General features: G+C 45.0%; 1 protein-coding gene across 2 annotated transcripts in view; it reads left to right on the top strand.

Moving 5' to 3' along the window:
- BRWD3 (bromodomain and WD repeat-containing protein) overlaps positions 1-27,240 on the top strand; it is a 64,110-nt gene that overhangs the window by 31,538 nt on the left and 5,332 nt on the right. The window contains exons 22-30 of one of the 2 annotated variants that reach the window (XM_070539141.1): positions 848-1,141; positions 2,759-2,969; positions 4,328-4,501; positions 8,543-8,816; positions 9,838-9,963; positions 10,063-10,222; positions 12,157-12,315; positions 15,029-15,181; positions 19,877-20,001. In XM_070539141.1, coding sequence (XP_070395242.1) covers positions 848-1,141; positions 2,759-2,969; positions 4,328-4,501; positions 8,543-8,816; positions 9,838-9,963; positions 10,063-10,222; positions 12,157-12,315; positions 15,029-15,181; positions 19,877-20,001 — 1,676 coding nt within the window. Of the gene's footprint in view, positions 1-844; positions 1,142-2,758; positions 2,970-4,327; positions 4,502-8,542; positions 8,817-9,837; positions 9,964-10,062; positions 10,223-12,156; positions 12,316-15,028; positions 15,182-19,876; positions 20,002-27,240 lie in introns of both variants that reach the window. The other variant, XM_065437587.2, reaches the window with a different exon arrangement.

Below are 27,240 nucleotides of genomic sequence, written 5' to 3'. Positions count from 1 at the left end.
TTTGCTGACGATGAAGACAATGAAGACATTATGTTTCATAACCATATCATGGTTTTGGCATGTAAAACTTCAGAATTCAATTCGACAATGAAGATAGAAGTTACAGGATGCATTTGGCACGGAAATTAATTCTGTGTCTCTCATCACACTGTGGGACGTTTCTTCAAGGTAAAGTATGTTGCGTCTTGTTATTCAACATGTTCTAAAAAGTGCTGAATCAAAGTTCGGCTTTCTCTGCCGTGTACACTGTGGTTGCTGAGAGACACATCCGTCACTGAAATCTGCACCACCTCTCTTGTCATAGTGTGCCATTTTGCCTTGCTGGCTGATGAAAGCCTTGTGTACGCAGATTCCCACATTGCATGAGATCGCCATTATCTTTATTATTTTTCAATTGAGCAGTTAATGATGCCAAATTGTCTGCATGAGTTTACTTTCATGCATCTTTCATGTGGATGCTAACTTTAGTCTTTTTTGCAACACCTTCATGGCAATGTTATTGTTGTGAACTAAGAGGATGCTTTAGTTGAAACTGTCTGTTTTCAAACATGGGAAATGCAGGAATGTCTTTATTGGGCAACCACTTAACCAGTTTGAGTGAAGTTTGCTGCAATTTAAAAAAGAAAGTCTAGTTCTAGTAACTTTTGCCAGTAGATCTTTATTTAGGTCCACAAAGCTAGAACTACATGCCACACATGTGGTTGGCATGGCTTAGCTAATGAGGGCAAAGCTAGTAGGTGGCAGTAACCATTGGCAGAGCGATGACAGCATGCTAAAACACCTTGTCAATTTCTTTGGAAGGCACTTCTCTGACACCTTGTTGGTATTTATTTTCCTCCCCAAGAAGCAGAACCAGAGACCGGTGCCACAGGCTCAAGTGAATGAGGAAGCCAGGACGCCACCACGGAGCAGTCGCAGCAAGAAATCAAAAAAGAGCTCCAAGCGTGCGTCTGAGAAAATTCTGCGACACCCCGAGTGGCTGATGGACATGGTGCCACGCAAGACACCTTACTTCCCACAGATTGGCGACGAGGTGGTGTACTTCCACCAGGGACACCAGTCGTACGTGCAGGCTGTGAAACGCTGCCGAATATACCACATCCGGGATCAATCCCAGCCCTGGATGCGACACCGGCTCAGGGTCAGTGATCATTTGATAGATTTTGGCAGGATCTTTGCTAAAGCAACAATAAAGGCCAACATTTAATGTTGAAGCCATCTTGGCAAAGCTACAGGGCTGGTAATTGTCTCATCTTATTAACAGGCCATAAATGGCACTTCAACAGATGTTGCACGCACCTGGTCGTTAGTGGATATGATGCAATTCTTCCCATCACATGGCCTCAGATTTTCTGCGCATTGTGAGCATTATCTAATTTGAAACTAGACTCTTTATGTAGTCCAAAATTTCATTGAAGTTAGCCTTTACATGTCTCTGAAACCCTACAACCTTTTATAAAACATTGCACTTGAAAGATACTTGCAAGATACATTATGAATAGGGTACTTGTTTTCGGGTAAAACCCGATAATACCAAATTTTTGCACCCAGAACGAAAGTTATGAAAATCGGGTTAGACCTGATTTCTCCCCGAAGTTTGCCCTTTCATAAAGGATAATGAATGCAGGTGTTGCAAAACTAATAAATTCTGCCTAGCTTTTGTGAACAAGTGTTCAAGATATATCATGTTTTTAATGTATCAAATATAGTATATGCCTTGTTTTCACTTCAAACTCCAGCAAAAACGGTCTCATATATATATATATATATATTAAGCGCCTACAAATGATGAGGGAACAATAGCTTGTTGCTTTTTTGTTGCCACGTCTACATGAATATGACATTGGTGCTTTGCATCACACGTTCAGCATGTCTCATATATTTCAATGAAGGTAGTGTGCTAGAAAGTTACTTAATGCAGCGCTTACATTGCTCTGCATTTCGAATGGTAGCTGTGACATCAGGATGTTTACCTAACTATACATCGCATACAAAGAAGGGTAATTCCATTAATTTTGTTGCAAGAGCGTATATCGTGAACCAGTGTCACAACAGACAAGAATGAAAGGCCTGGCAGGATGGACATATAAATACACCCAATGCATATGATGATGTACTACATAAACAAAGTCTTGCAAAATGAGGAAAAGCATCACACCTCCTGTGAAGCATGCCCTATGCTCAACCTTTTGTTCATTTTTTTGTTAAATAAAGATAGTGCAAAGAACAAAGTAAGAAATTGCCAAACCCATTTCTATTTGTTGTATTTTTTTATATATTAATAATGCCAGACAATAAGGTTTAGTGGGCATGAATTCAACACAAGATCTGCAAGCACCTCTCTTTGCCATTAAATGTTGTGCAAGTTAATACTCATCTGTGTCCAAAAAAGGAATAGGTATTACATGTGTTATGAGTTTGTAAATGTTGCCCGAAAATCTCGGACTTTGGGCTACCAGACAAAAAAAAAGAAAGAAAATGTCTTCCCGCTTTATTTTTTGAAACATAACACCCAATTTTACCACCACCCCCCCTCGATTTTCAAACAATATAAAAACCCCAAAACGAAGGAGCCTAATGATAAAAGACATTGCTTGTGCAGTGTGTAGGAGCTTCAATACAGAGGCCTCTAAGTAGTTTCTTCGTATTGTGCGTTGCAAGGAATGTTAGCTTTAAAAGAATGTGAGGGCTAATTGCAGGTGCGCCATCACCGAAATTCTCTCATAAATGCTGTGTTGGCATGTTTATGTGTATGCAGGAGCAGGAACTCTTGCGTGTGCTGGATGTGAAGTTTGAGCTGTGTCCACCTGTGCACCTGTGCTGCCTGCGTGTAGTGCCCATCGAACCTCACCGGAGTCAGATGGATGGCGAGCCCTTTGACATTCGCTACCATGACATGCCAGACGTCATCGACTTCATTGTTCTGCGTCAAACTTATGACACAGCTATGCGCCGAAACTGGAAGCCTCGTAGGTTGCCGTCTTGCATTTTCCTCTCTTCCTCCTTGTAGACAGTACATAGGCACTGCACTTCTCAAATTAAAAATGAATTCTGGGATCTTACGTGCCAAAACGACGATTTGATTATTAGGTACACTGTAGTGGGGAACTCGGGATTAATTTTGACCTCCTGGGGGTTCTGTAACGTGTCCTGAGTGCACATACACAGCGTTTTGGCATTTCAGCCCCATTGAAATGTAGCCACCACGGCCAGGCTTTGATTCTGCACCTTTGGGCTTCGCAGTACAATGCCATAGCCACTATGCCATCACGGCAGGTGTACTGCACTTTTTGAGGACACCCTTTCGAAGGAGATTAATCTCAGCAGTCTGGTGAATGGTTTGGATAGCTTACCAAACAGGTGGTCGTGTTGCCAAATCCATTTTTGTTCATTACCCTCGTTAATCAGAAAATTGTGATAATTTGAACTCATCCTTTGGTCCCGCCAAATGTATGCATTATTTATTGGCACCAAAGTTTCTTTAATTCAGACATATTTGGCTGCGCACCAGTTAATTTTGGCTGAACCTCTGAGCGCGCTGAGCGCAGAGCATTGCTAATATGCAGTGAAAAAGATAAGCAGTGCCGACACTTCCTACTAAAATGAAGCTGCGTTGCCATAGTAGTCACTGGTAATGACAACACATATTTTGACACTGCATTGGCTGCATGGCTTCAAAGCTGCATGGTCACCATCCATTGTCTTGATAGTAGTGACCACAGAATCGTCAGTCATTGTTGTGGCGAGTACTGATTTCGTTTTGATTCAGCGCAAGGTATGTGATGTCACAAACACCGCAGGAACTGAAGAGGATGAAAAGCGATTCTACTGTGGCTTGTGCACTGACATCAAACCTGCGAGTGACATCATGATGGATGATTAGTTGCTGGCCAGCTCATTGGTGTAGAGCTCGTGCGGTAGTGAAAAGCATGTCTTCTTTTAAATTGAGGACACACATATCGCACTGCAAAAGAAATTGCAATGCCCTTGTGACTGTGAGCAGCTATCATTAAGAAAGAGATGAGAATCAGAGCTTGCATGCTGATTTTGTGCTGCACAGAGGCGAGGGCATTTAATTTCATGAGTAGATAACGACACCTTGACATAGTAAGCACCTGTTTACGTTTTCTGGTCTCTTCAATAAGTCACCACTTCAAACAGTTTTAACAGTCCTGGTAGGCAGCTTACATCAGTTAATTTTGTACTGTTGCACCATGCAGACAGGTTAGAGTGGTCGCATCATAGCTTGCACAAATATTTTATTTGTGCCCCTTCTGATGAATGTGTGAGAAACTTGAATGTGACCAGAAGTCCACATGATGCGCAGATGACCGGTTTCGGAGCATCATCGATGATGCTTGGTGGATGGGGACCATCGAGAGCCAGGCACCACTGCAGCGCGAGTTTCCTGACTCCATGTTTCAGTGCTTCATTGTCACTTGGGACAACGGGGAGACAGAGCGCATGAGCCCATGGGATTTTGAGCCTATCGACTGCAATCGTAAGAAACTGCCGCATCCCCTGCTGTCTCTTCTGTTTGCTCCTCTCTGCTCACCCATAGTCTAGTCAACAATGCATAGGTTCAAATCAACAGATATGTGCAATCAACATGTTCGAACGACTAGCCCCAACCTTAACTCTTCAACTATCAGTTGATAGCAGGGGATGTATTCTGTGACAATCACTTTCGACGATAATATAGCCTTGACCATGCCTTTGCCATCAGCGCATGCTAATTGGCTGTTTTACCAAAAATCTGATGAGCTGATTGGCTGGTCGATCACTATATCATCCGATTTTGCTCATCCTACCAATCAGTGCACACCTGATGGGGATAGCATTGACGAGGCGACAATGTCGCCAGAAGTGATAACCACAGAATACATCCCCAGTACTCATCTCTGAGCATATGTGGCAAACTTTCCTTCTACTGAGCAGTTTCTTACAATCCATTTAACTTATATCTCCAATACTGGAGCCTTATGAGCGTAATCTAAACTAATGTTAGTTGTTTTTGTACATAGTATTTAGTTTGACTTCAACATGCAGGCTCATTTGGAGCACATTGCTTGCAAGATTGGTCACTTTTGCAGCTGGCCATCATATTATGGCACTGTTGCACGTGAGAATATGACATCTTGACAGAAAAACACAAAAATAAAAAGATTGCGAGTGGTAACAGAGTACAGTAGACTTCTGTTAATTTGACCTCCACCGAAATTCCCGGCTGGCGTCCATGCACTTCTATAGGCCCAAACTTTCGTTATTTTGATCTCGAGATTGGCTTTCGCCAAATAATTCGAACTTTACTGGTCAGCTTCGCCGCAGTATATGTATGCGGTGAAGCATACATAGTTTATTGTGGTGAAGCACACCAAGAATGGAAAGGGCCCGCTTTACAGGACATAATACGCATTTCTTAATTATACAGGCGTGCATGTGCTGTGTCCGGTCACAGTAAGAGCACTTGGATGCCTCATAAGAATACTGGCAGCCATTCAGAGCTGCTGTGGCGATTCAAGCCCTTGTTTTGCTCACCATGCCTCTTGCATATTTGAGACCGTTAACAGGGCCTAGTGCGCATTCCTTAATTATATGTGCGCACATGCGCCATGTACCAAGAAGCCGAGAAAAACATCTGTATTCAGGGAAAGCTAGCGAAAAGGAAGGTGGCAAGATTAAGGTGAAAAAACTCGCAATTTAAGAAGACGTTTAAAACCAACAATATAGCTGGAGGGGTCTAAAGCTCGGAAGGCCTACCAGTAAACTTATTAGGCATCTCAGTGCTCGTACTATGACCGGAAATGCTGCTTGTGCGTGTGCAAAGTTAAGGAACACGTGCCTTGTCCCATAACAATGAACCCTTTTTTTTTCTGCGTGGTGTTACGGCGAAGCAAACTCTAAAGGCTAATATTGCCAAATGAATCTGCAATTTTTCCGGTTTGTTTTAATAGACCAGTTTCGTTGGTACCATCAGGATCGAATTAACAGAAGTCGACTGCACCTGTAAATTGTTGGAGGACAAGAATGTAATCCATCAGGCCATAACTAGATTTTACCGTAGATATGTGTGAGATGCACAGCCTTGGTAATATGCCAGAAATGTCCACTATTGCATTAAATACAGTCGAACTTACTTATAACGATACCAGTTTTAGCAATATATCGGGTATAACAATGAGAAGCTGCTGCACCATCAACTTTTGTATGTTTCCCATGGTGAAATAACCTGCTTACTACAACGTCCTGATGCCGCATTACCGGATATAACTGAAGTCTGGCTGCTAGGTGTCCGAGCCGAAAGGTAATAAAATGAGAAATTCGAGCTGCGGCACGATGGGCCGCTGCTCCAGCAGCCGCCATGCACTTATTTTCCAGCCATCGCCGCAAGGCTCTCTCCTGTCGCCCTTCGACTCCTACGAACACAAATAGGCTGCGCCCATAACTATGCCTCACCCTCCGAAACTCGAATGGACCATGCCAACTGCTCCGCAAGCAGATTGCTCGCATGTTGCTCGCTGGCTCCTGATTCAGTGCAGTTCTGCGAACAGCTTAATCGCTCACATATGGTTTTGTTGATTGTGTCGAACTCGTTCCTGGCCACACGGTTTCTCAACTTTGCTCAACTCGCTGCCGAAATGGAAGATGGCTGATCCCCCCACTGTTCATCGGCAGTGCACGACGTTGCCAGTGAAAAGAAAGCGCACAGCTATAGATTTGGAAACTAAGTGCTTCTAACCGATGAGGCAATCGTCACGAACATGCTTGCATCGAATACCGACGGCAACGACAGCAGCGATGACACGGTAGGGCAGGCTGCCTAAACGTTGGCCTCACAGGAGGTCAGGCAGATGCTTCAGTCCCTCCAGGGCTTCGTTTTCATGAGGAACCTTCTGCTGCACTACGTGGAGTGCTTGGATGCCTTGGAGAAGGATGTCGGCAAGCTTCGTGTAAAGCATGCGTGGCTGGTGGACATAGGCTTTTCGCGTGCAAGCCAGTGAGAAGTACTTGGTGAGATGCTTGTGGTGATCTCTCCTCAGCGTTTTTTCTGGATTTCTGAAGCTGACAGGCTGCCACAGAAGCCTTCTCGAAATTTTTAAAAGGCCCCTTTTAGGGCCACCAAAGTGATGCCTCAGTGGTGCTCGCATATCTCTTGCCACCCGTGACACCTCTTTGCAGTCGTTATAGCCGTGCCATTCTTTACCACTGACAGCCGCGGCTTGTTAAACGCGATCGGAGCGCCCAGGAAGCAGTAAAACGAGTGAACACAATCAGCAGCCGGGCGGAGGAAGGTGGTGGAGAGGAGCACCGGCCTCCCTGCCTATATAGTTTTCTCATATCAGCTCTGCGATCCCCCTATTTTGATTTTTTGATGCAACACGGTCATAACAATTCTCGATTATAGCAATGGAATTTTCGTGGCACTTGAATATTGTTATAAGTGGGTTCGATTGTACGGGACTAAAAATTCACGATTTCACGGGACTAAAAAACGTGTGAATTAGCCACATGTCAAATTATAAGATGTTTTAAAACAAATGTTCATCCATGTGGCTTTGTTTAATTAAAAGATCCATAATCCTCGCTTACAGTTAGCACAAGATCAGCGAGATCTTCGCGGCTTCCTTCGCAGTGAATCAGTGGCACAAGACATGCCTCTTCATCTGTGTAGACAAGCTTTTCACTAGTGCACATGCATCCCTATTCTTTTGTCAGCAGTAAGTCGGCAACTGATTGTCCATCACGATATAGCCAGAATCGCCCTTCATTCTTAGCGACCTTCACTGTGTTTGTGACTTTGCGTGCTCGTTACACTGCATCAAAACGAAACCACTGTTCACTGCAACTACTGCAGATGAATATGGTTTATCAATGTGATCACGGATGGCAACCACACAGTTTTGAAGATGAGCAGCAGGCGCAGTTTTGTGAAAAGGCCAAAATGGGCTTCATGTCATTCTTGTATGGTTCGTGCTTGTGATTATGGTAGTGCAGACTCTGCCACTTTGTTTTTGTTGGACTCTGGTGCCACTTTTGCTATGTTGTGGCACTTGGCCCTATCCGAAGGTCGTTTGAATTAACTGGCACGCAACCAAATACATCAGAATTAACCACAACTTGAAGCCATTAAATAATGCATAGACTTGCAAGGACTAGAGGGCTAGTTTGAATGTTTTTATTTTTTGAACTGACAAGGGTAAAGTAAACAAAAATTTACTTTATTACAAATTCAAGGTGCAAACATTTCTCAAGTATGAACCAACACTTGTTTTGCACCATGGTGTCAGGTTGTGCTAAAAACATAAAGAGTTAGACTACTTGGTTGCATTCCGCATTTCAGAAGCCACATTCAGCGAAAGCTGAACCTTATGTGTCCTGGCATTCACATGGTGTCAGAATTTCTATTAAGAAAGCTCGCATAGACAGTGGCACCAGAATCTCTTCTAGGTGGTATCGTTAGAGAATGTGGTTGCAAAAGAAACCAGCGAGTGCCAATCCTGTCTGGAGGCCTTTTTGAAAGCAGTGTGTTTGGGTATTGCAGGCATGCCTGACCAGGTGGGCGGTGCAGTGCCAGTCACATTTGACGAGCGTCGCAGCCTGGTTTACCGACCCAAGGCCAATGAGTGGCCCCGGTGTGGCCGAGATACGTGCTGCATCCGGCTAGTCACAGGTGTGAGCAGGATTATGGAGCTGTCTATAGCAGAGCCATTTGCTGCACCAGTCGACCTCAACGCCTACCCCATGTACACACGCGTTGTGGCTTACCCCATCGACCTGTCCACCATCAGGGCAAGGCTAGAAAACCGGTTTTACAGGTACAGTCGCCCCTTTTCACCATTTTCCCAATTGCTTACTATCAGCCATTCAACAGGTACAGCAGAAACTGTGTGGGGTTCAGTGTGTTAATAAGGTGGTGAGCACTTAGTGCTGTGGCATATTGCACATTGGTGGTCACACTTCCTTTGCAGAGCTTTCAACAAATGGGACACGAGTCTACATGAGCACTTCTTTCTGTTTGCTTGTGCCACGTGGCGAGTCTACGCTCTCAGCTTCGTTATGTGTAGCATCTCCACCAATATCATCAACAACCGATTTTTTGGACATGCCTGATAATTCAAACGCCTTCACGGCACTGCCATGGGCCCCATAGAGTCAATGTACAAGAACGTCTGACATTTCAGATGCAAAAAACTTTTGTTGTCCGATTTCTTGGCTTTTTGCCATGATTGGAGGTCTGAAACGGCACTAATTGAAGCCCCCCCCCCCCCCCCCCCCCGCCGCCATTTTAATTATTTTGCCACCTCGAACTGTCGCTCTTGCACGCAGCTCCTGTGGCAGCCGTACTCACTACTGCGGCTTCGAAGCTCGGCAAGCATAACACATTGCATAATACAGGGTTTTAAAAGTTAGTTTCACTCCACTACAGCAGTGTTACGCACTGAAGCGTAGCGATGTATTGTGGTGAAGCACACAGAGTAGAAAGGGTGAGTTGTCGTGGGACACGGTATGTTTTCCTTAATTATGCACGCATGCACCCACCGTCTCATATCACAGCGCAAGCACTGATATGCCTAATAAATGTACTGGCAGGCCTTTAGAGCTATTTCAAACATGCCCATGGCAATTTGAGCCCTTGGGGGTAGTAACAGGCATGCATTCTTTTTTTTTTGGACATTTTTGCAGCCTCTAGGGAGTCCGAAAGATCGGATGTTGAATGTATTGAGTAGCTTCTGTAAAGCTTTTGTGGCTTATGCCCAAGTGGTTTCTGCCACAGTTGCCACAGCACTGTTCGTGCTGCTAAGACGTGGGCAAAGTGACTTTTTGTTTTCATTGCAGGCGGATGGACTCAATCCGTTTTGATGTCAAGTTCCTGGAAATTAATGCAAAGAAGTTCAATGAACCAAATAGCAAAATTGTGCAGAAGGCAACGCTCCTGGCAAATCTCCTGCTGCAATTCATCACGTAAGCAAGTGCACCTGGTCAACAGCTTTGCAGTTGAGACCAGTGCCAGCTTTAACGATTGTGACGAGCACTGCTAATGAGCACTTGTGTCTTGTACAGTAACCAGTCCTGCCAAGACCCCATCAAATTGTACCAGCAGTTGGTGGATGACGCCGCTGACAAGTACCACAGTTCATCGGCTGAGGAAGATGACTTGGGGTCCACAGACGCTGAAGTGAATGGGACAGGACCATCTTCCTCCAGTGTGAAACGGAAAAAGGCAAGCTGCCATCATAAGTCAATTTCTTGGTGCAAATGTTACAATGTTTCCAAACTAGTAGCCATGTGTGGCTTTGTCTTTTTACAAAGTTTACTCTGTGAAAAGTAGCTATGGCATTCTGCTGCCAAGCATGAGGTTGCAGATTTCATTGCAATCAAGGCACAATGCAAAAATGCTCATGTATTTAAATTTAGGTGTAGATTAAACAACTCCAGATGGTGTAACCTAATCTGCAACCTACAACATTTCTAATAGCCTTTAGGATGTTAAATCCAATTAATCAATTGGAGGTGCTCCTCAGCTATCGACTTCTATTAATAATTATGCTAACTGAATGAAATTTATACAGAACGTAGATTTGAATCTCCTATTTTTGAATACGCTTCTAGTTTATTAATTTCTTAATCTGGTTATCTTTCTGTGACTCCTTAAAGTAGGAAAAGTGCAGTCTTTCTGTGCATGGTTTAGGCTTCATGCCAAGCATAGCAGTGTGTTTTAATATAGCATATGTTGCTCCTTATGGTTAACTAATTGCAAGTAAGCTCAAACTGAATTTTTTTATGTTTGATATTTAAAAAAAGCATTTTTGATCCAGTTTTATTGAGAACATCTATGAGTAGTTTCCTAAATATCACATAGCCAATATTGTTCAAAGTTACAATAAGACCTAGATGCAGCACTTGCATTTTACACATCGTTGCTCATGTGTATACAAAAGTTGACATTTTGGCACACTAGCAGTAAAACAGCCTAAGATTGAAAAAAAGAGGAAAACTAAGTTGAAATTTCTAAACATACTTTTTAAGAAAACTATTGGAGATGGTGAATTTGCATGAAATTTGGCTAAAATGTGGACCAGTATTCACAGAAGTGTAAAAGTTCAAAATTCTCCTGCTGTATAGGTGGGACCTTCAGAACCCTTGCGAGCTTTAATCCAAGCAGGCTTTCTCTGCTGCTCTGTGATGAGATTTAGCTTCACCTGTCTGTATTTGAGGCATTCTTCTTATTCTCCTCTTATCTGCCTGGTTGCACAAAGCAAATCAACTCCCTAGTTGGAAGGACACCCAGATCTTGTAGAACCTCCTCAAAGCCTTTGTGGCCTTTAGTGAACCATGGCGTGGCTATAGAAGTGGCCATTTCCATAACCTAGTATGAATTTGGCTGCGCACTGGTGGTATTTGGAGAATGAGCTGGTGCCGGCACCGTCAAGGCTAGAGCACGCTTGTTCTTGCAACAGAAAATATGGAAAGCAGTCGAGCACGAATGGAAACCTTATGCCCCTGGCGATACCATGCTTTGATTAGAATCATTTTTGCAGTCTTCTCAAAAGAGAAACAGCCTGAACTTTTTTTTTTTTTCACATGAAAATATCATGCTGAAGCGTAATTTTACAGCCAAAGCCTAAAAAAAATCTTTTTTAAAACATAAGTGCAATTTTTTGCCCCTCTTCTTCCGTTAATCTTTTTATGGAGTGTAGGTTGCTCATGATGTAATTACATGCAGTGAAAAGTAGGATATAATGCACTTTCTAGACTTCTAGGCACTGATTGCACTTAAAGCTAGAGGTTTATGGCCAGGCTTACAGATGTGTGTATTTAAAGAGAAGAAAAAGTTTGTTAACAATTAGCAAGTTAACAGAAAAGTTAATGGCAGTTCTGTGGATCATTTGGTTCAACAACATTGGAAAAGTCACTGTGAATAGTTGCAGAACCGTGCTAGCCTTGATAGCTATAGCTGACAGAGATTTCAGTTTAACAGATTCTTTTGCCAAACAAAATATCTGGTAAATAATGTGCTACCATCGTATGACATGTGTGGTTACTCATCTTGTGTACCACTGAAAAAATGCTGGCTATTATATCGGTTAGCGTACAGCGATGAATCTGGGTAAGCGCATGGACGTCCATTGATGGTTAACGCACGCTTGCTCACAGACAACAACGTCTAGCCGACCCCAGAAACGAAGGGCCCCTGGTGCTGCCCCTCTGACCTCGGTGACCTGGAAAGGCCAGTGCCAAGAGCTGTTGAGCTTCATATTCCAGTGCGAAGATTCCACGCCCTTCCGGCTGCCAGTGGATTTGGCAGCATACCCTGTAAGCCTGCACTCACTTAAGTTGATCCAGACATGAGATAAAGAGCAAGTGGGGCATGCGCCGTAACCTGGAGTTTTCGGCGTGTGTCCTGTTCTCATGTACGGCTGTGTCGCATCTGTGCGTCATTGTATTATGCTGTTGCTTGCACTCATTATCAATTCTTTGTTTCAGTGTGCTTGTAACATGCAGTGACAGTGCACTTTAGGTTACAGGGAGACAAAGATAAATCAATTCAGACTTGTCAAGTATTCTTTCAGATGTTTATTTTCATTAGTTTTGTGTTATTAATAGGTTGAGATCAGTTACTATAGTAGAAAATGATGTCCAAAGTTTTTTTTTTTTTACTTTTTTTCTTGTATCGAAACCCAGTGCTGGGACATCAGCGTGATTTTACAGATTTCAATGTATCTTTTCATAATTGGGCTGTGGTAGTACAGTAAATGTTTGCCAAGTTCAGTCTTTGGTTATTTATTTGGTTAATTCAGCATTAAACTAGGCCCAAGCGGAGGCCTTCAGTATACATGTCATGGCAAGCTGCAGCAGCCTTGAAGTGGGATCACCACATATCTTTTGTTGTTGCATCTTTTCTCTCTTGCCATGCATCCATCTCAGGGTAATATGTAGTAGGTTTCTTGGAATTGTAGAAGGGTAGTTTACTAATACAGCTAAAATAATTTTTCTGCCTAATGTCTTTTTAAATTGATCAATACAAATTTTAGAAAGTGTAGAGCTAGTATGAAGAGAGCAAAAAGTAGCCATCACTTGTATGCTGTACAGGTAGACAACATGCTATCCTTTGCTTGTATATATGGGCTTTCAAGAGAGTTTCCTGTTGGCCTAGGTCTCACGATATTGTCGCGTGGTGGTGACGTTGAAGAACACAGTAGCAATACTGTGAAGGACAAAACTAACTTTTATTGGGCGAACCTGTGCCCACAAAAACAGGCTACACTTGTAGCACTACGATAGCGGCAAACACGGCCGGAGATAATCAGAAATCTGATGAGCGGGTCAAGCGCGTCGGCTTTTATACATCAGTCGTCGAATGTTCCAGAGTAATCGCTGGGACCTACGTGCCTTCCACAAAGCTCTACATTATTTGCGTCGCACACCCATGCAATTACACAATTACACAATGCAAGATTACACAAGGTTCGGTCACAGGCAGCGGATGGAAGCATCGATAACATTCCAGAAACTTCTGATACACGCAGGCGCGTCCTGCGCTGTGCAATAACATTTGTTAGGTGGTGAAACATTTTGCCGGTAAATGCAAGTACACGTGTCGATATAAAGAGCAGCACAAGCTAAAGCTCTGTCTAAGCACAAGGTCGCTGGATCAAATCTCGGCCACGGCGGCCGCATTTCGACGGGGGCCAAATGCAAAAGCACCCATGTGTACAGTGAAACCTCGTTAAACCGTAGTCGGCCGGAGCTCAGAAAAAATATGTACTAAACGGTCGTACTGCTTAACCGAAATAGCATAAGATCGCCCACTTACCTGTCAAAAACGGAACTCGGAGAGAGTGCGATGAAAGAGGAAAAAACATGCAGTATTTATTTACTTCGCCTGACAAACGTGTTATTTTCGTTTGATGCCGCGACGGCCTATCAGTGACGACTGCGGCCTCAAACTTGCTGAAGCTGTGAGCCAGCTTTTCAGCCAGCCCCCTCTTCTCCGCTAACACTCGCATGGCAGATTCCTCATTGGCGTTACATATTTTCCATGCACAGGTGCAGTAATGTTGCAGAAGTCGCGGAGCATCTTTTCATTGCGGGGTGCTGTTCTCGTCGCAACATTTACATTTATAAGGGTGACGTAATGCGCAGCTTCTGCCACTGTTAGGCCTGAATCGCCTGGGCTGTCACTTTCCGTGTCGTCCTTATCACTGTCATTAGGCGACACTTTGGCAACAGAGGCAACTATGGCAAAAAGTTGAACCACGTAGCCGACATCTTTTTGCGGTCGCAGCAGCGCTGCCGGGCAATTTCTTCGCATTGCAAATGCCACACGTCGTAGTCAACAATGGTCCCATGTTGCGTGCCAGCGCCAACTTTTCGTGTCACATTCGATAGCACGAACAATGTCTAATTTTTCTTCTAAGCTAAGCACCCAGCGTCTTTTATATCCAAGTTTCAGCATGACGCAAGTTCTCACTTGCACGACGCCACAACGCTCTTTGGCACAGCGCCAAAATGAATTAATGTGGCTTAACGCGCAAACGCACAGGGCGCTTGGAGATTGTTGTGCTGATTTCTGAGGCTTGTTGTTCTGCCAGGCCGCCTAATGGAGACGACGCACCGCCATGTTTGCGCGACAAAAAGTGGAAACACTACGTGTTAACCGATATGTACGGAATAAGCTGGTACGGTTTATGCGAATACAAAACACATTATGTTCAATGGCCACTGAGTCGGGGATTTGACTTTACTACTATTAAAACGAAACCACTGTTTAAGCGGGTATGGTTTAACAAGGTTTTACTGTACTTAGATTTAGGTACACATTAAGGAACCCCCAGGTGGTCAAAATCAATCTGGAGTCCCCCACTTTAGTGTGGTCCATAATCAGATTGTGGTTTTGGCTCATAAAACCCTCATAATTAAAAAAAGAAACACGGCTGTGCTTCTCGCCCACTTCCTCGTCCCATTAGCTTGTACTGTTTTTGTTGTGTTTAGGATTCCTTCATTGCTAATGGTTTTGCTTTCACAGGACTACGCCAACATAATTGACACGCCAATGGACTTGGGTACAGTGAGGGATCGGCTCATGCGGGACCTCTATCCAAGCCCCGTCGAATTTTGCAAGGACATGCGGCTCATCTTTGCAAACTCTCGAAATTACAACATCAACAAGAAGTCCAGGGTAGGTGGTGCTCACTGTATTGTGCAAGCTGACAGGACAAACAGAAAGGCTGCTGTCCTTAGAGGAAACTTTACCATCGCGGTTTCTATCCAAACGCATGGGAATGGATAAATTGTTTTACTTGGCAACCACTGCATCAAATTTAGTCACAGTTGTTATTAAAAGAAAAAATTATTAGGCAAATTATTTATTTAGGCCGTTGATTTTTTAGTAAAAATTGTTGAAAATGGCAACATTAAAACATTATCATGTTTCCAAGTCAGCAATGAAAAACTATTGCAATTCTGTTAACTACACCGTGTAATACAAAGTAGGCAAAGTTGATGTGTCATGACCCACTCTGAAATATACAGTTGATCCCATATATATATCAAACTTAGATATATTGAATGATAGTCTACAGTGGAATCTCGATGATACGAATCTCACGGGGTCACGAAAAATATTCGTATCAGCCGAAATTCGTATCATCGAAACAATTAAAACTAGCTAAATCAAAGAGTCAGTGGTGAACTCACTCAGACACACGTGCGTAAAAAGGATTTATTTCTTGTAGAAAATTCTCTAATGTCCTCTGGCTCTTATTATTTGTCAGGTCAATTAGCAGGCTTTGTTCAAATCCATAAAAACGCGCGCACGTGTCGTCGCTGATTTCGTTCGCGCACGCCTCAGAACTTAGCGCGCATGCAGCGTTTCAGCCGCCGGTGGTGGGTCCTTCGCCGTCGCCCACGTCTAACACAAAGAACGCGGCCCGAAGCACAGCAGCCACTCCGTCCAATGGCACGCGGAAAATGAAGAAAAGCACAAAAGCAACACAAGTGCCACCGCTTCAAATTCTTCGCGCCCAGTCGCGGCCTCCGCGCTGTCCGGCGCCGCATCCGCGCCTCCTCACCAAAAGAGAGAGGGACAAATCGCGTAACTGCGCGCTGTTCTCTTTCACTGCCATCGGTGGGGCTCATGCTCGCGGTCGCGTCCATCCGTGTGCTGGAATCGTGCCAACTGTGGTCTCTCCTCCGCGCAGCGGCGCAACCTCCTCCCCTCCTTAGCAACCGGCGCGCCGGTCAGGGGCGCAGCTGCGCATAGCAACCGTGACGTCACACAGTAGCGGTAGAACGGGCGCGCGTGCGTCGGCGGTGGCACCGCCGCTCCTTCGCCAGCCGTTTCGTTGCAGTCGAGTGAGAGGCCCGTGTTGCGCGCCATGCGGTTCGGGGAAGCGCCAGCGGACGCCGGATTCCCCCAACACCAAACGCCAGAAGAACAAGGAGCGAATGCGCATGCCACGAATGAACATGTCACCAGATGCGAAAGCAAGGGAGGCAGAAAAGAAACGCCAACAGTGACTGATTAGATCGCCGGGTACCAAAGGCAGGGAAGCAGAACGAAAGCGGCAGCAGCGACAGGCGATATCGCCGAACACCAAAGCGAATGAATTGGAGCGCAGACGGCAGCAGCGTCTGGCTTTCGCCAAGCACACTTTCAAATTTCCAATGTCTTCGGTAATTTTCGTATCAACCGACGCGGGTCGAAAATTGATTCGTAACAACCATTCTCTAACACGTTGCGAAGTAATGGGGCTCGGCCGGGACCACAGAAAAATTCGTATCATCCAGAAATTCGTATCAGCCGTGATCGTATCATCGAGATTCTACTGTATATCGAACAGTTATAAAACACCCTTGGAAATTCCATGCAAAAGTATAGCGATGTACTACACATAACTCCCATTCACCACTAAATTCTGTATATTGAATGCTGTGCAGTGCCACGCCCCTGAAAGTCATAAGAAGCCAACAAAGACACCAAGGACAACACAGGGGAAATTACTTGTACTTACTAATTGAAATAAAGAAATTATAAATTACTGGAACTGAAAGTCGATGAAAGAACAACTTGCTGCAGGTGGGGAACGATCCCGTGTCTTCGCATTACGCGTGCGATGCTCTACCAATTGAGCTACTGCGGCACCAGGGTAGCTCAATTTCTAGCTCACTTTCAGTGAGCATCAGGCACGACGCTACTATTCTGTAGCTGAAATTTTTGCGGCATATTGACAGTGAAGCTCAAGGAAAACTTTAAGCATTAGCGCCAACTCCTGCTACTGACCGAAAATCGGAACTACTAGATCGTGTGACGACACTGCTGCTGGGACAAACGAGATGCTGGCTACGTCTGCTGAGCATGCATCTGCTGAAAGCTTTCAGCGGGTGCTCAGAAGGCATCACCGTAGTGTCACTAGCCAGACTACATTCCTGGAGGCTACCAATGGAATAGCACTTGCATATATTCAAATATTTTGTGGTGTTCTCTTATGAAGATAAGCTCATTTTGTTTTTTCGAGTTTTGTAAGAATCTCATTTTTGGTGTTTAACTTGCTGAAGCGCTATCTTGGTCTTCAGGGCACGTAGAACCGTAATATTAACAGTGGCGTATAGCTACATGTGTTTTCTCCACAATGCTAAGAGTGGATTTTTTAATTTCACTTTTCCAAATTTTAAAATCTGGCTACTAATTGGACTACATGATTGCCATGTCTGGAGATCTATCTTCAAATTCCTGAAAAATTGGTAATACCTGCAACATAAAAAAAAGTAGCTCTACAGTTGTGTTGCTTACACTTTGTAGTATCCAGCCATATGTCTTTATAAACATTCTGTCTGATACTCTTCTTACAGTTGTTCAAATAAACAATAGGTGATTAATTTTAATTATATCTAGAACCACTCAGTCAATTTAAAAAGTAACAATATTTTTGAAATCAGCATGAAAAACTCTGTCTGGGTGACAATGTTAATTAACTTCGGTCAAAAAATAAAGTTTCTAAACCCCTCTTCTTAATTTAACTCTTTTGTTACCATGCCTATTCAGATGATCATCGGTGATTGATGCTTTAAATTGCCAATTTCGACAAGTTGTAGCCGCTTCTTATCCCCTTAAGGCCATACAGTAGTTAGCACAGGCACTGAATTTTCAGAATCTGTTTAAATTTTCGTGCTCTGGCGAAATTGTGAGTTTTTACACAGCTTTTCATGTACTAATGTGCGTATGTCGTAGCAAAAAGAGGCGTGGCTGTCACCTTCTGCCACGCTCGAGTAAAAAGCCTGCTCACAATTACGCTGCACTAGCATCAAAATTTTGTAATCAAATGACTCCCAGCAAGTCAAGTATTAAATTATATCTCTGGCTTTGCCGTCCGATAGTGCTGAGCGGTGATAATTAACCGAAAATGATGCCAGCGGTTCACTAGTGAGCTCTGCCTTGGAGTCCAAGTCATTTTATTCCGACAAAGTGTATTTGTGAAGGTTTGCCACATGTCCAACATGTGGACCTGGCATTTTCAACCAGTTTCCAAGAGTTTCGCTTTCGCTTCTCTCGTAAAATCCAGGCAAGGGGCTCTGCCGGTGTCACTGCGCTGTTATCAGAAGTCACTCCCATGGCGGCATCCCGCACGGCTGCGTCGCGATAAAATTGTTGTGCTCGAAACTACACTGCACCCACACTTAAATTTAGTGATGAGGACTCGAGTTATTATTCCAAACGTGACAGCAAAGCAGATTCAAGATCTGACGGCGACAGTGTTTTGAGTCGGCATGGGACATTCGCAGCTGTTCACCGGCAAGCTTCCTTTACGGCCTTCAGCGATCTCCTTCCTTGTGTGCGGTTATAAGCCGATCTTTTTGCACGACCTCAAAGCTCTACCGATTATCGCCATTGTGTATACTTCGCTTGGTTATAATGTGCTGCCATCGGCGGCAAAAAAACACATTCCCGCCAAGAAGGCCGCCGTAGCGCATCTCGGCCCAGCACTATGGATCAGAGCAAGACAGTATACAACGGCGGGAGATTTCTTTCTACTCTTCTTCTCTGCAGAGGTGATAAAGACAGTCTGCGAAAATGCAAACAGATATGCTTGATGCATAATCTTGGAGTCGTCCAGCTACGCTGAGAGCTATTGGTCTTGGAAGAGGTGCATAACTCTAGATGAACTTATGAAGTGTTCCTTGGACTTCACATCGGGCCATCCTCAGAAGATGCTGAAAAGGCGGAACTGCAAAATGTGTTCCGAGGACCGCAAAGTTGAACAATGACCAGACGTTTTGTGGGAAAAGTGCTGAGTGCACATGCTTCACAAATTCAGGAACTGCTTCACTGCATGGCATGAGCAATGAACTAATCTTAGTTTCTTTTTTGTATCTGGAGAACGGCGGTCTACTGAGCATTTATTTTTTGAGACACTATTCCTGAAATGTATATTCTGAATTTTCTTTGATATGAATGTTTCTGTAGACTTCATGTTTTTTTATTGTTTTTATCAAATGGCAGCAAAAATGATGCCTTCTGGAATTGTTTTGTTTTATCTGATAAGTTTCTTTGTTTGGCAACATATGTTTTTGGAAAGAGCATTTTATTATGCACAATATGCTATGCTGCAATGTGCGCTGTAATATTATTTGTAGTGGCGAATTTTTTTTTTTTTTTCTGAAATCCTATAAAAACGACCATTTTCTCACGGCAACAAAAGAGTTAGACATGCTGTGGCTCCGTAACTCAGCATCCAAGCCTAACTCATGTGACTGTCACACATACCGACAAACTTGGAACTGTTAAGAGTGCACAATCTTCTACTTTGACTTTTACTTGACTTGTTAGTGTTACATAGTTAACAGCACCTACAACAGCATGTGTTGCTCCTTTCAGATTTACTCCATGACGATACGAATGTCTGCCTTGTTTGAAGAACGCATTCGTCAAATTACCAGTGACTGGAGGTCGGCTGTGAAGTACGAGACCAAGGTGAAAAACAACCAGTACGTCAGCAGCAGGTGAGCTTAACTTCTGTCCGCTGCAATTATTGCTTGGTTGTCTTTTAGCTCCAGAAACAGTGTTCTAGGTTTGCTGGGTGAACACCCACCAGTGCAGGCTTATGTGCAGTGTCAGCTGCAAAAGTAGTGTTGCCTGGGTTGCATTGAGCCAAGAATATACAGACTGTACATTTGTCAAGCTGTCATTTATAACATCTTTTACTTCCGGCCTCCACTGTCGTGTACCCTACATGTGACACAAATAAGGACGTCGTCGTCGTCGTTGTTGTTGTTGTTGTTGTTAAATGGCCATATTTACTTGTGTAAGGCCCGCATCCCCACTTTGGAAGGAACAAAAGAACTGACACTAAGCGTCACGCACATATAGAGAATGAACGATTTTTGAACATGCCTGATAATTCGGATGCCTTTGCGGCACTGCCACATACCCCACAAAGGCAATGTACAAGGACGTCTGAAATTTCGGACGCTGAAACCTATCCCTGTCTCATTTGCCGGGCTTTTTCTCATGGCCACAGATCGAAGCCACCACCACCAGCATTTTGATTATCTCGCAGCATAGAACAGGGTGTCTACCAACCGGGAAAACCGGGAATTCTCAGGGATTTTCAGTAGTCTGGAAAAAGTCAGGGAAAACTCAGGGAGTTTGGGCCTCTATCAGGAAAAATTAGCGGCAATTTTATTGAAAGGGTCGAAAGTCGCGGTAATGCTGGCTCGAGCAACAGACAGGAATCGCTCTGAATCGTCTTTGACGCCCTGTCGTCGGCTGGATGAGTTGCCAGTGTGCAGTCAACGACCGATTTTCCGGATTCCTGATAATTTGGACGGCTTCGCGGCACCACCACGTACCCCATAGAGTCAACGTATCAGAGCGTGTGAAATTTCGGATGCAAGAACCCTTCGCCGTCCAATTTTCCGGACGTTTTGCCGTGACCGCAGGTCCGAAACGGCAATAATCAAAGGCACCACCGCTGCCGTTTTGATTACTTCGCCACCTCGAAGCGGCACTCTCGCACGCAGATCCGCTGGCAGCCGTTGCCACCACTGCGGCAACGCTAGGCCTAGCTGCTTCGACGTTCGCTATGAAGCTTCTTACCGTTGGGTGCCGAGTTTTTTATTGAAAGAATTAGCTGCTGTCAGCAATGGCACGGACTCCGCTTTTGTGGTCCTCGCGATTGGCTTAGAAACTTAGAAAACACGGTGCGTTGCATAATGCCGGGTCCCGAAAGTCAGCTTCGCCTCTGTACAGAAATGTTACATGGTGAAGCATACACAAAAGTATTGCAGTGAAGCATAACAAGCGTGGTAAGAGGCTATTGCCACGGAAAACAGTATGTATTCCTTAATTATACACGCGCGCACACGGTATTTCTTGTCACAGTACGAGCGCCGATATGCCTAATATGTGTACCGACAGTTCTTCAAAGTGCTTTCGAACGTACCTGTGGCGGTTTGAGCCCCTAAGGGCAGTAAATGACACGCATTTATTTTTTTCCAACTGGCCGATTTTTCGAACGTTTTCGCGACCCCTAGGGAGTTCTAAAAATCGGCCGTGGACTGTGCAACTGACCAAGATGCTTCATATGATCACTGGGGCGAACGAGTGGCAGAAGGAGGACAAGAACAGAAATGATGTACGCATTGAGGAATAAATGGGAAAGGAAGCATGCTGCCACCGTTTTGAAGGAGCTTGAGCTCAAATTACTATTTACTAAGGTAATCGCAAATAGAATCGGGAATACCTTAGACTTCTGTCAACCAAAGGACCAGGCAGGATTCCGTAACGGCTACTCAACAATAGACCATATTCACATTATCAATCAGGTGATAGAGAAATGTGCGGAATATAACCAACCCTTATATATAGCCTTCATTGATTACGAAAAAGCATTTGATTCAGTCGAAACCTCAGCAGTCATGAAGGCACTACGGAATCAGGGTGTAGATGAGCCATATGTAAAGATACTGGAAGATATCTATGGCGGTTCCACAGCCACCGTAATCCTCCACAAAGAAAGCAACAAAATCCCAATAAAGAAAGGCGTCAGACAGGGAGATACGATCTCTCCAATGCTATTCACAGCATGTTTACAGGAGGTATTCAGAGACCTGGAGTGGGAAGAATTGGGGATAAAAGTTGATGGAGAATACCTTAGCAACTTGCGATTCGCTGATGATATTGCCTTGCTTAGTAACTCAGGAGACCAATTGCAATGCATGCTCACTGACCTGAGAGGCAAAGCAGAAGGGTGGGTCTGAAAATTAATCTACAGAAAACTAAAGTAATGTTTAACAGTCTCGGAAGAGAACAGCAGTTTACGATAGGTAGCGAGGCAGTGGAAGTGGTAAGGGAATACATCTGCTTAGGGCAGGTAGTGACCACGGATCCGGATCATGAGACTGAAATAACCAGAAGAATAAGAATGGGCTGGGGTGCATTTGGCAGACATTCTCAAATCATGAACAGCAGGTTGCCACTATCCCTCAAGAGGAAAGTGTATAACAGCTGTGTCTTACCAGTACTCACCTACGGGGCAGAAACCTGGAGGCTTACGACAAGGGTTGTGCTGAAATTGAGGACGACGCAACGAGCTATGGAAAGAAGTATTATAGGTGTAACATTAAGGGATAAGAAAAGAGCAGATTGGGTGAGGGAACAAACGCGGGTAAATGACATCTTAGTTGAAATCAAGAAAAAGAAATGGGCATGGGCCGGACATGTAATGAGGAGGGAAGATAACCGAAGGTCATTAAGGGTTACGGACTGGATTCCAAGGGAAGGGAAGCGTAGTAGGGGGCAGCAGAAAGTTAGGTGGGCGGATGGCATTAAGACGTTTGCAGGGACAACATGGCCACAAGTACATGACCAGGGTAGTTGGAGAAGTATGGGAGAGGCCTTTGCCCTGCAGTGGGCGTAACTAGGCTGATGATGATGATGAGCTCAAAAAACAGAGCTTTGGCTGATGCCGAGATGCAGGTGTCCCGCATCCAAACCAAAATAAACTTTTTAAAGCAGTGAAACACAACACTCAGGCGTCATGCGCGGGCTGAGAGTATGTCAGGACAGTTGAGGTTGGCTTACGAGCGGTTGAAAGAGAATCTCAATTGTGAGAGAGTTCGGGCCTCATACCACTGAGCTTGCTATCAGTTGATAGAAATAGCTCATATTCTAATATATTTGCTTCTATGTGCATCTCCTTTTTATTCGTATTTGTGAATGTCCGACTTATTCGCAATTTTTTTCGAGGACACTTTATTTGCTGTGAATTTTACTAACCCCTGCCTTCTATTATCTTTTTGAATAACATAAACACTACTCCTTAGTATTCAAATTGGATTAAGTCGCTTTTTAATTTTTTTCATGTGCTTACTCGAGAGTGACATCATCAGGCGATATGGTTTCAGCCCGTCTTGACATAAAACATAGTTCTGCATCCCTCAGGGAAATGGGCAAAGGCACTCAGGGAAAACCTGGAAAACTCAGGGAAATTGGAAATGTCAACTTGGTAGACACCCTGTAGAACCAGCACTCTCACACACCGATTCAGTGCTAGGCCTAGCTGCTTGGACGTTCTTTAACAAACTTTCTGCTGTTCGGTGCCATGTTTACTATTGAAAGAATTTGCCACTGTCAACAGTGGCACCGAATCTGCCTTTGTCATCCGCTTTGATGGCTTCAAAGTGCGGAACTTTGAATTGGATGTAGCCAGTAATGACCACATTCATCAAAAATTGCTTATTATAAATTAACTGCACCAGCTTTCAAAAAAGGAAGCTTGTTACACCCTGGCGAAGTCATTCAGGAACAGAATAAAAAGAAAGCACACAAATCTGAAGAGCAGTTCTTGAGATATCGCCTTCCCCACCACCACTACTAGCAAAAAAATCCATTCTGAGAAAACTGGCCTTAAATTTGAACACCTGTGTTTTTATTAAAAAGCTCCTCTTGCGGCTCCAGGCACACTCCATGTGTCGAATTCTCGACTGGCGGCAGCTGACAGCACAGTTTCGCCGCTGCAAGCGTCTACACAGTCGGCACTCGCTGCGGAAAATCGGGTGTTCGATGCTCACACAAGTCGCATATCTCGCTTCCGCGCACCAAACATCTGCACTGTCTTGGGCTTTGTTGCCCGCATCGTGTGCAATAAAGAACTAGCGAAAAAAAATAAAGCTGAGAAAATAATCTAAAAGATAGCGCAGCTCGCAAGCAGACGTCTGTTGAGGTGAACGGAGCAAGAGGGCAACAGCAACGTGAGCGCGGCAGGCGCGGCATCGAAGGGAGCAGCCGCTGCCGTGGCCGCCCGTGCAGCAGTCAATGGCAGGCGCGCTTTAACCCACAGGGTTTAAACGCACTGCTCTGGACAATCAGCGCTCCGCATCTCATCGCGGGAAAACGCCAATAGCACCTCAACCGCGTTGACGATGCCATTTTGCAAAGCAGCAAAACAGAGAGAAAGAATTGACGGTCAAAACGACACCAAGATGGCACGGCAGGCCGCATGGGCCGGGAATGGCGCGCGCGCGTGAACGTTGACTTCATTTCGGCATTTGCCCATGTTTTGTGGGCCGCTGTGGCCTCAAAAGTAGCTTTTTTTTTTCTTTCCGGTTGATTTGTGTGCTGATAATTACAGAACAGGTAGTTTATAAGACATACAACCGAAAAATATTGTTTCTCAAAAATTGTCTTTTTTGGTTTTCGAGGACCGCGTCCCCCCTAAGTTCGACGGAGATCCACTGTTCACACATTTCTCAGTTGACCTCGCCGACTTGCCCACGCACATTTTTGAACATGAGCCCGTGACGTGGCCAGAATCACGACAGCCAGCCTTTCGACTCGCCGAAGTCGCTGATGCCCATTTGGCTGACAAAGTCTGCCGCCTTTGCAGAAATTATGGGCCCACTTAACAGAATGTTACGGCTTCGAACTTCCTTAATCCACATTACTACAGCAGCTCTGGATGGGCCATTGTCTGTAGCCTCTTAGACGAGGACTCCATATTCTCGTTTTGAAATGCTTTGATTGATCAAGAAGCTTGATCAAAATGCTTGATCATCAAGAAACATGCTCTTCTTGGATGTATGCAGTATGCGCTTCTTGATGTGTTGCTGACTAAGCGCTGAGCCAATGAAAGAGGTGACACAGCAACAGCCACAGGAGCCCACAGCAGCAGCAGCAGTGGGAAGTTGAAGGAAGAGACAAAGAAAGCTTCACTTTCAAAAACTGGCTACCCTCCGTGGCATGAACAAAAGCAGGACTACGACAACCAATGCACGTTACAGCTGTGCTCGATATTTAGTCCCCTGCGGAAGTGTAGCCGTCGCAGCAGCGTGGGCGCGCGCTACCCGAATGATGCAGGCACATGCAAGACAGAGAGGGCACATGTGCCGTGGAAACAGCTGTTCACCGTGGCCATGAAGTTGCGCTCTCAGGCACAGAGATGGCGCTAGCCATGTAAACCAAAGGCTGTAAACCAGGGGCTATTCGAAACCCTACCCAGGGTTCGAATTAATTATTATGTATACCGATGCAATTGAATTATTGGGAGTTTTCCCCCATTGAAACACACAGGGCTTCGCCGGGACCAGGGCATCAGTTTGAATTACCCGAGTTTGAATTAACAAGGTTTTACTGTAGCAGAGAAACGCGCGACGCACCACCACCGACGCGCCACCACCCTTCCTTCCACTCCTCCAAACACGAATGGGCTGCGCCCATAGCTCTACGCCGCCCCACCCTCCAACACACGAATGGACCGCACCAGCTGCGCTGCAAGCAGATTGCTCGCATGTTGCTGGCTGGCTCCTCATTCAGCGCAGTTCTTCAAACAGCGTAATCGCCCACATTCGTCTTTGTTGGTTGCGTCGAAGTCATTCCTGGCCACGTGGTTTCTCGGCCTCTCTTGACTCACCACCAACACGGGAGATGGCTGATCCGCCCACTCATGATCGGCAATGCACGACGTTGCCATTGAAAAGAAAGCGCACGGCTTTAGATTTGGAAACTAAATGCTTCTAAACGATGAGGCAATCGTCGCGAACGTGCTTGCATGAGATAGCGACGACGACGGCGGCAGCGATGCCGCGGTAGGGCAAGCTGCCTCAAAGTTGTGCTTGCAGGAGGTCCGGCGGATGATTCGGTGCGTCTGGGGCTTCTTTTTCACGAGGAACTTTCCGCTGCACTATGTGGAGCACTTGGATGCCTTGGAGAAGGATATCGCAAGCTTCGCGTAAAGGATGTAAGGCTGACGGGCATAGGCTTTTCTCGTGCAAGCCAGTGAGAAGTAGGTGGCGGGATTCTTGTGGCAGTCTCTCCTCAACGTTTCTTCTGGATTTCTCACGCTGACAGGCTGCCGCGTTAGCCTTCTCGCAATCTTTAAAAGGCCCCTTTTTGGCCCACCAAAGCGATGCCTTGACGGTGCTCGCATATCGCTTGCCACCTGTGACAGCTCTTTGCAGTTGTTATAGCAGTGCCATTCTTTAACGCCGACCACCATGGCTTGTTACATGCGATCGGAACGCCCAGGGGGTGTATTCTGTAAGAGTCCACCTAGTGGACTGTTCATTTCGGCTGCTGCTGATTGGATGCAGCTGTACGAGCGAGGAGGAGACGAGCGGCCCTAACCAATCAGGAATGTCCCAAATGGACAGTCCGCTAGGTGGACTCTTACAGAATACACCCCCTGGAAGCAGTTAGAGTGAACACAATCAGCAGCCGGATGGAAGAAGGCGGTGGGGAGGGGCACTGGCCTCCAGCCATAATAGTTTTCTCACATTAGCTCTGCCATCCCCCTACTGATCATATAACCTGGTTATAACAGTGGAATTTTCGTGGCACTTTAGTATTGTTATAAGTGGTTTCGACTGTAGTTACTGGCCTACCGACAATGTCATTGTTGCCATATTCTGCTTTATCACTATCGTGCGGCATATATTTAGGCTCCAGCATGCTTCAACTCCTTGAACAGCAGCTCCTGTACTCGGGCAAGTCGTTTAGCACACCTAGCAGCATTGTGCTTTCGGGCTCATTAAGGGGACAGCATTGCAAGAATTGTGGACTTAGATTTTGAATGCGTGGCATGCAGTTCATTTGAGACTGTCATCAGGCATTTCAAGGTGACGCAAATCTCAATAATGGACAGCTTGGAGGATGACCAGCTTTAGGAAAGCGATGAGAGCGATTGAATAAAAGTGATCATGGTCAGCCGCTAATGGTTGCATTTTTCTGCTTAGCAGTTTGAG

The sequence above is a fragment of the Dermacentor albipictus genome, chromosome 5, assembly GCF_038994185.2.
Source record: "Dermacentor albipictus isolate Rhodes 1998 colony chromosome 5, USDA_Dalb.pri_finalv2, whole genome shotgun sequence".
Classification (NCBI taxonomy): domain Eukaryota; kingdom Metazoa; phylum Arthropoda; class Arachnida; order Ixodida; family Ixodidae; genus Dermacentor; species Dermacentor albipictus.
Note: the sequence above shows the minus strand (reverse complement) of the source record. Positions and strands in the feature narration are given on the sequence as shown.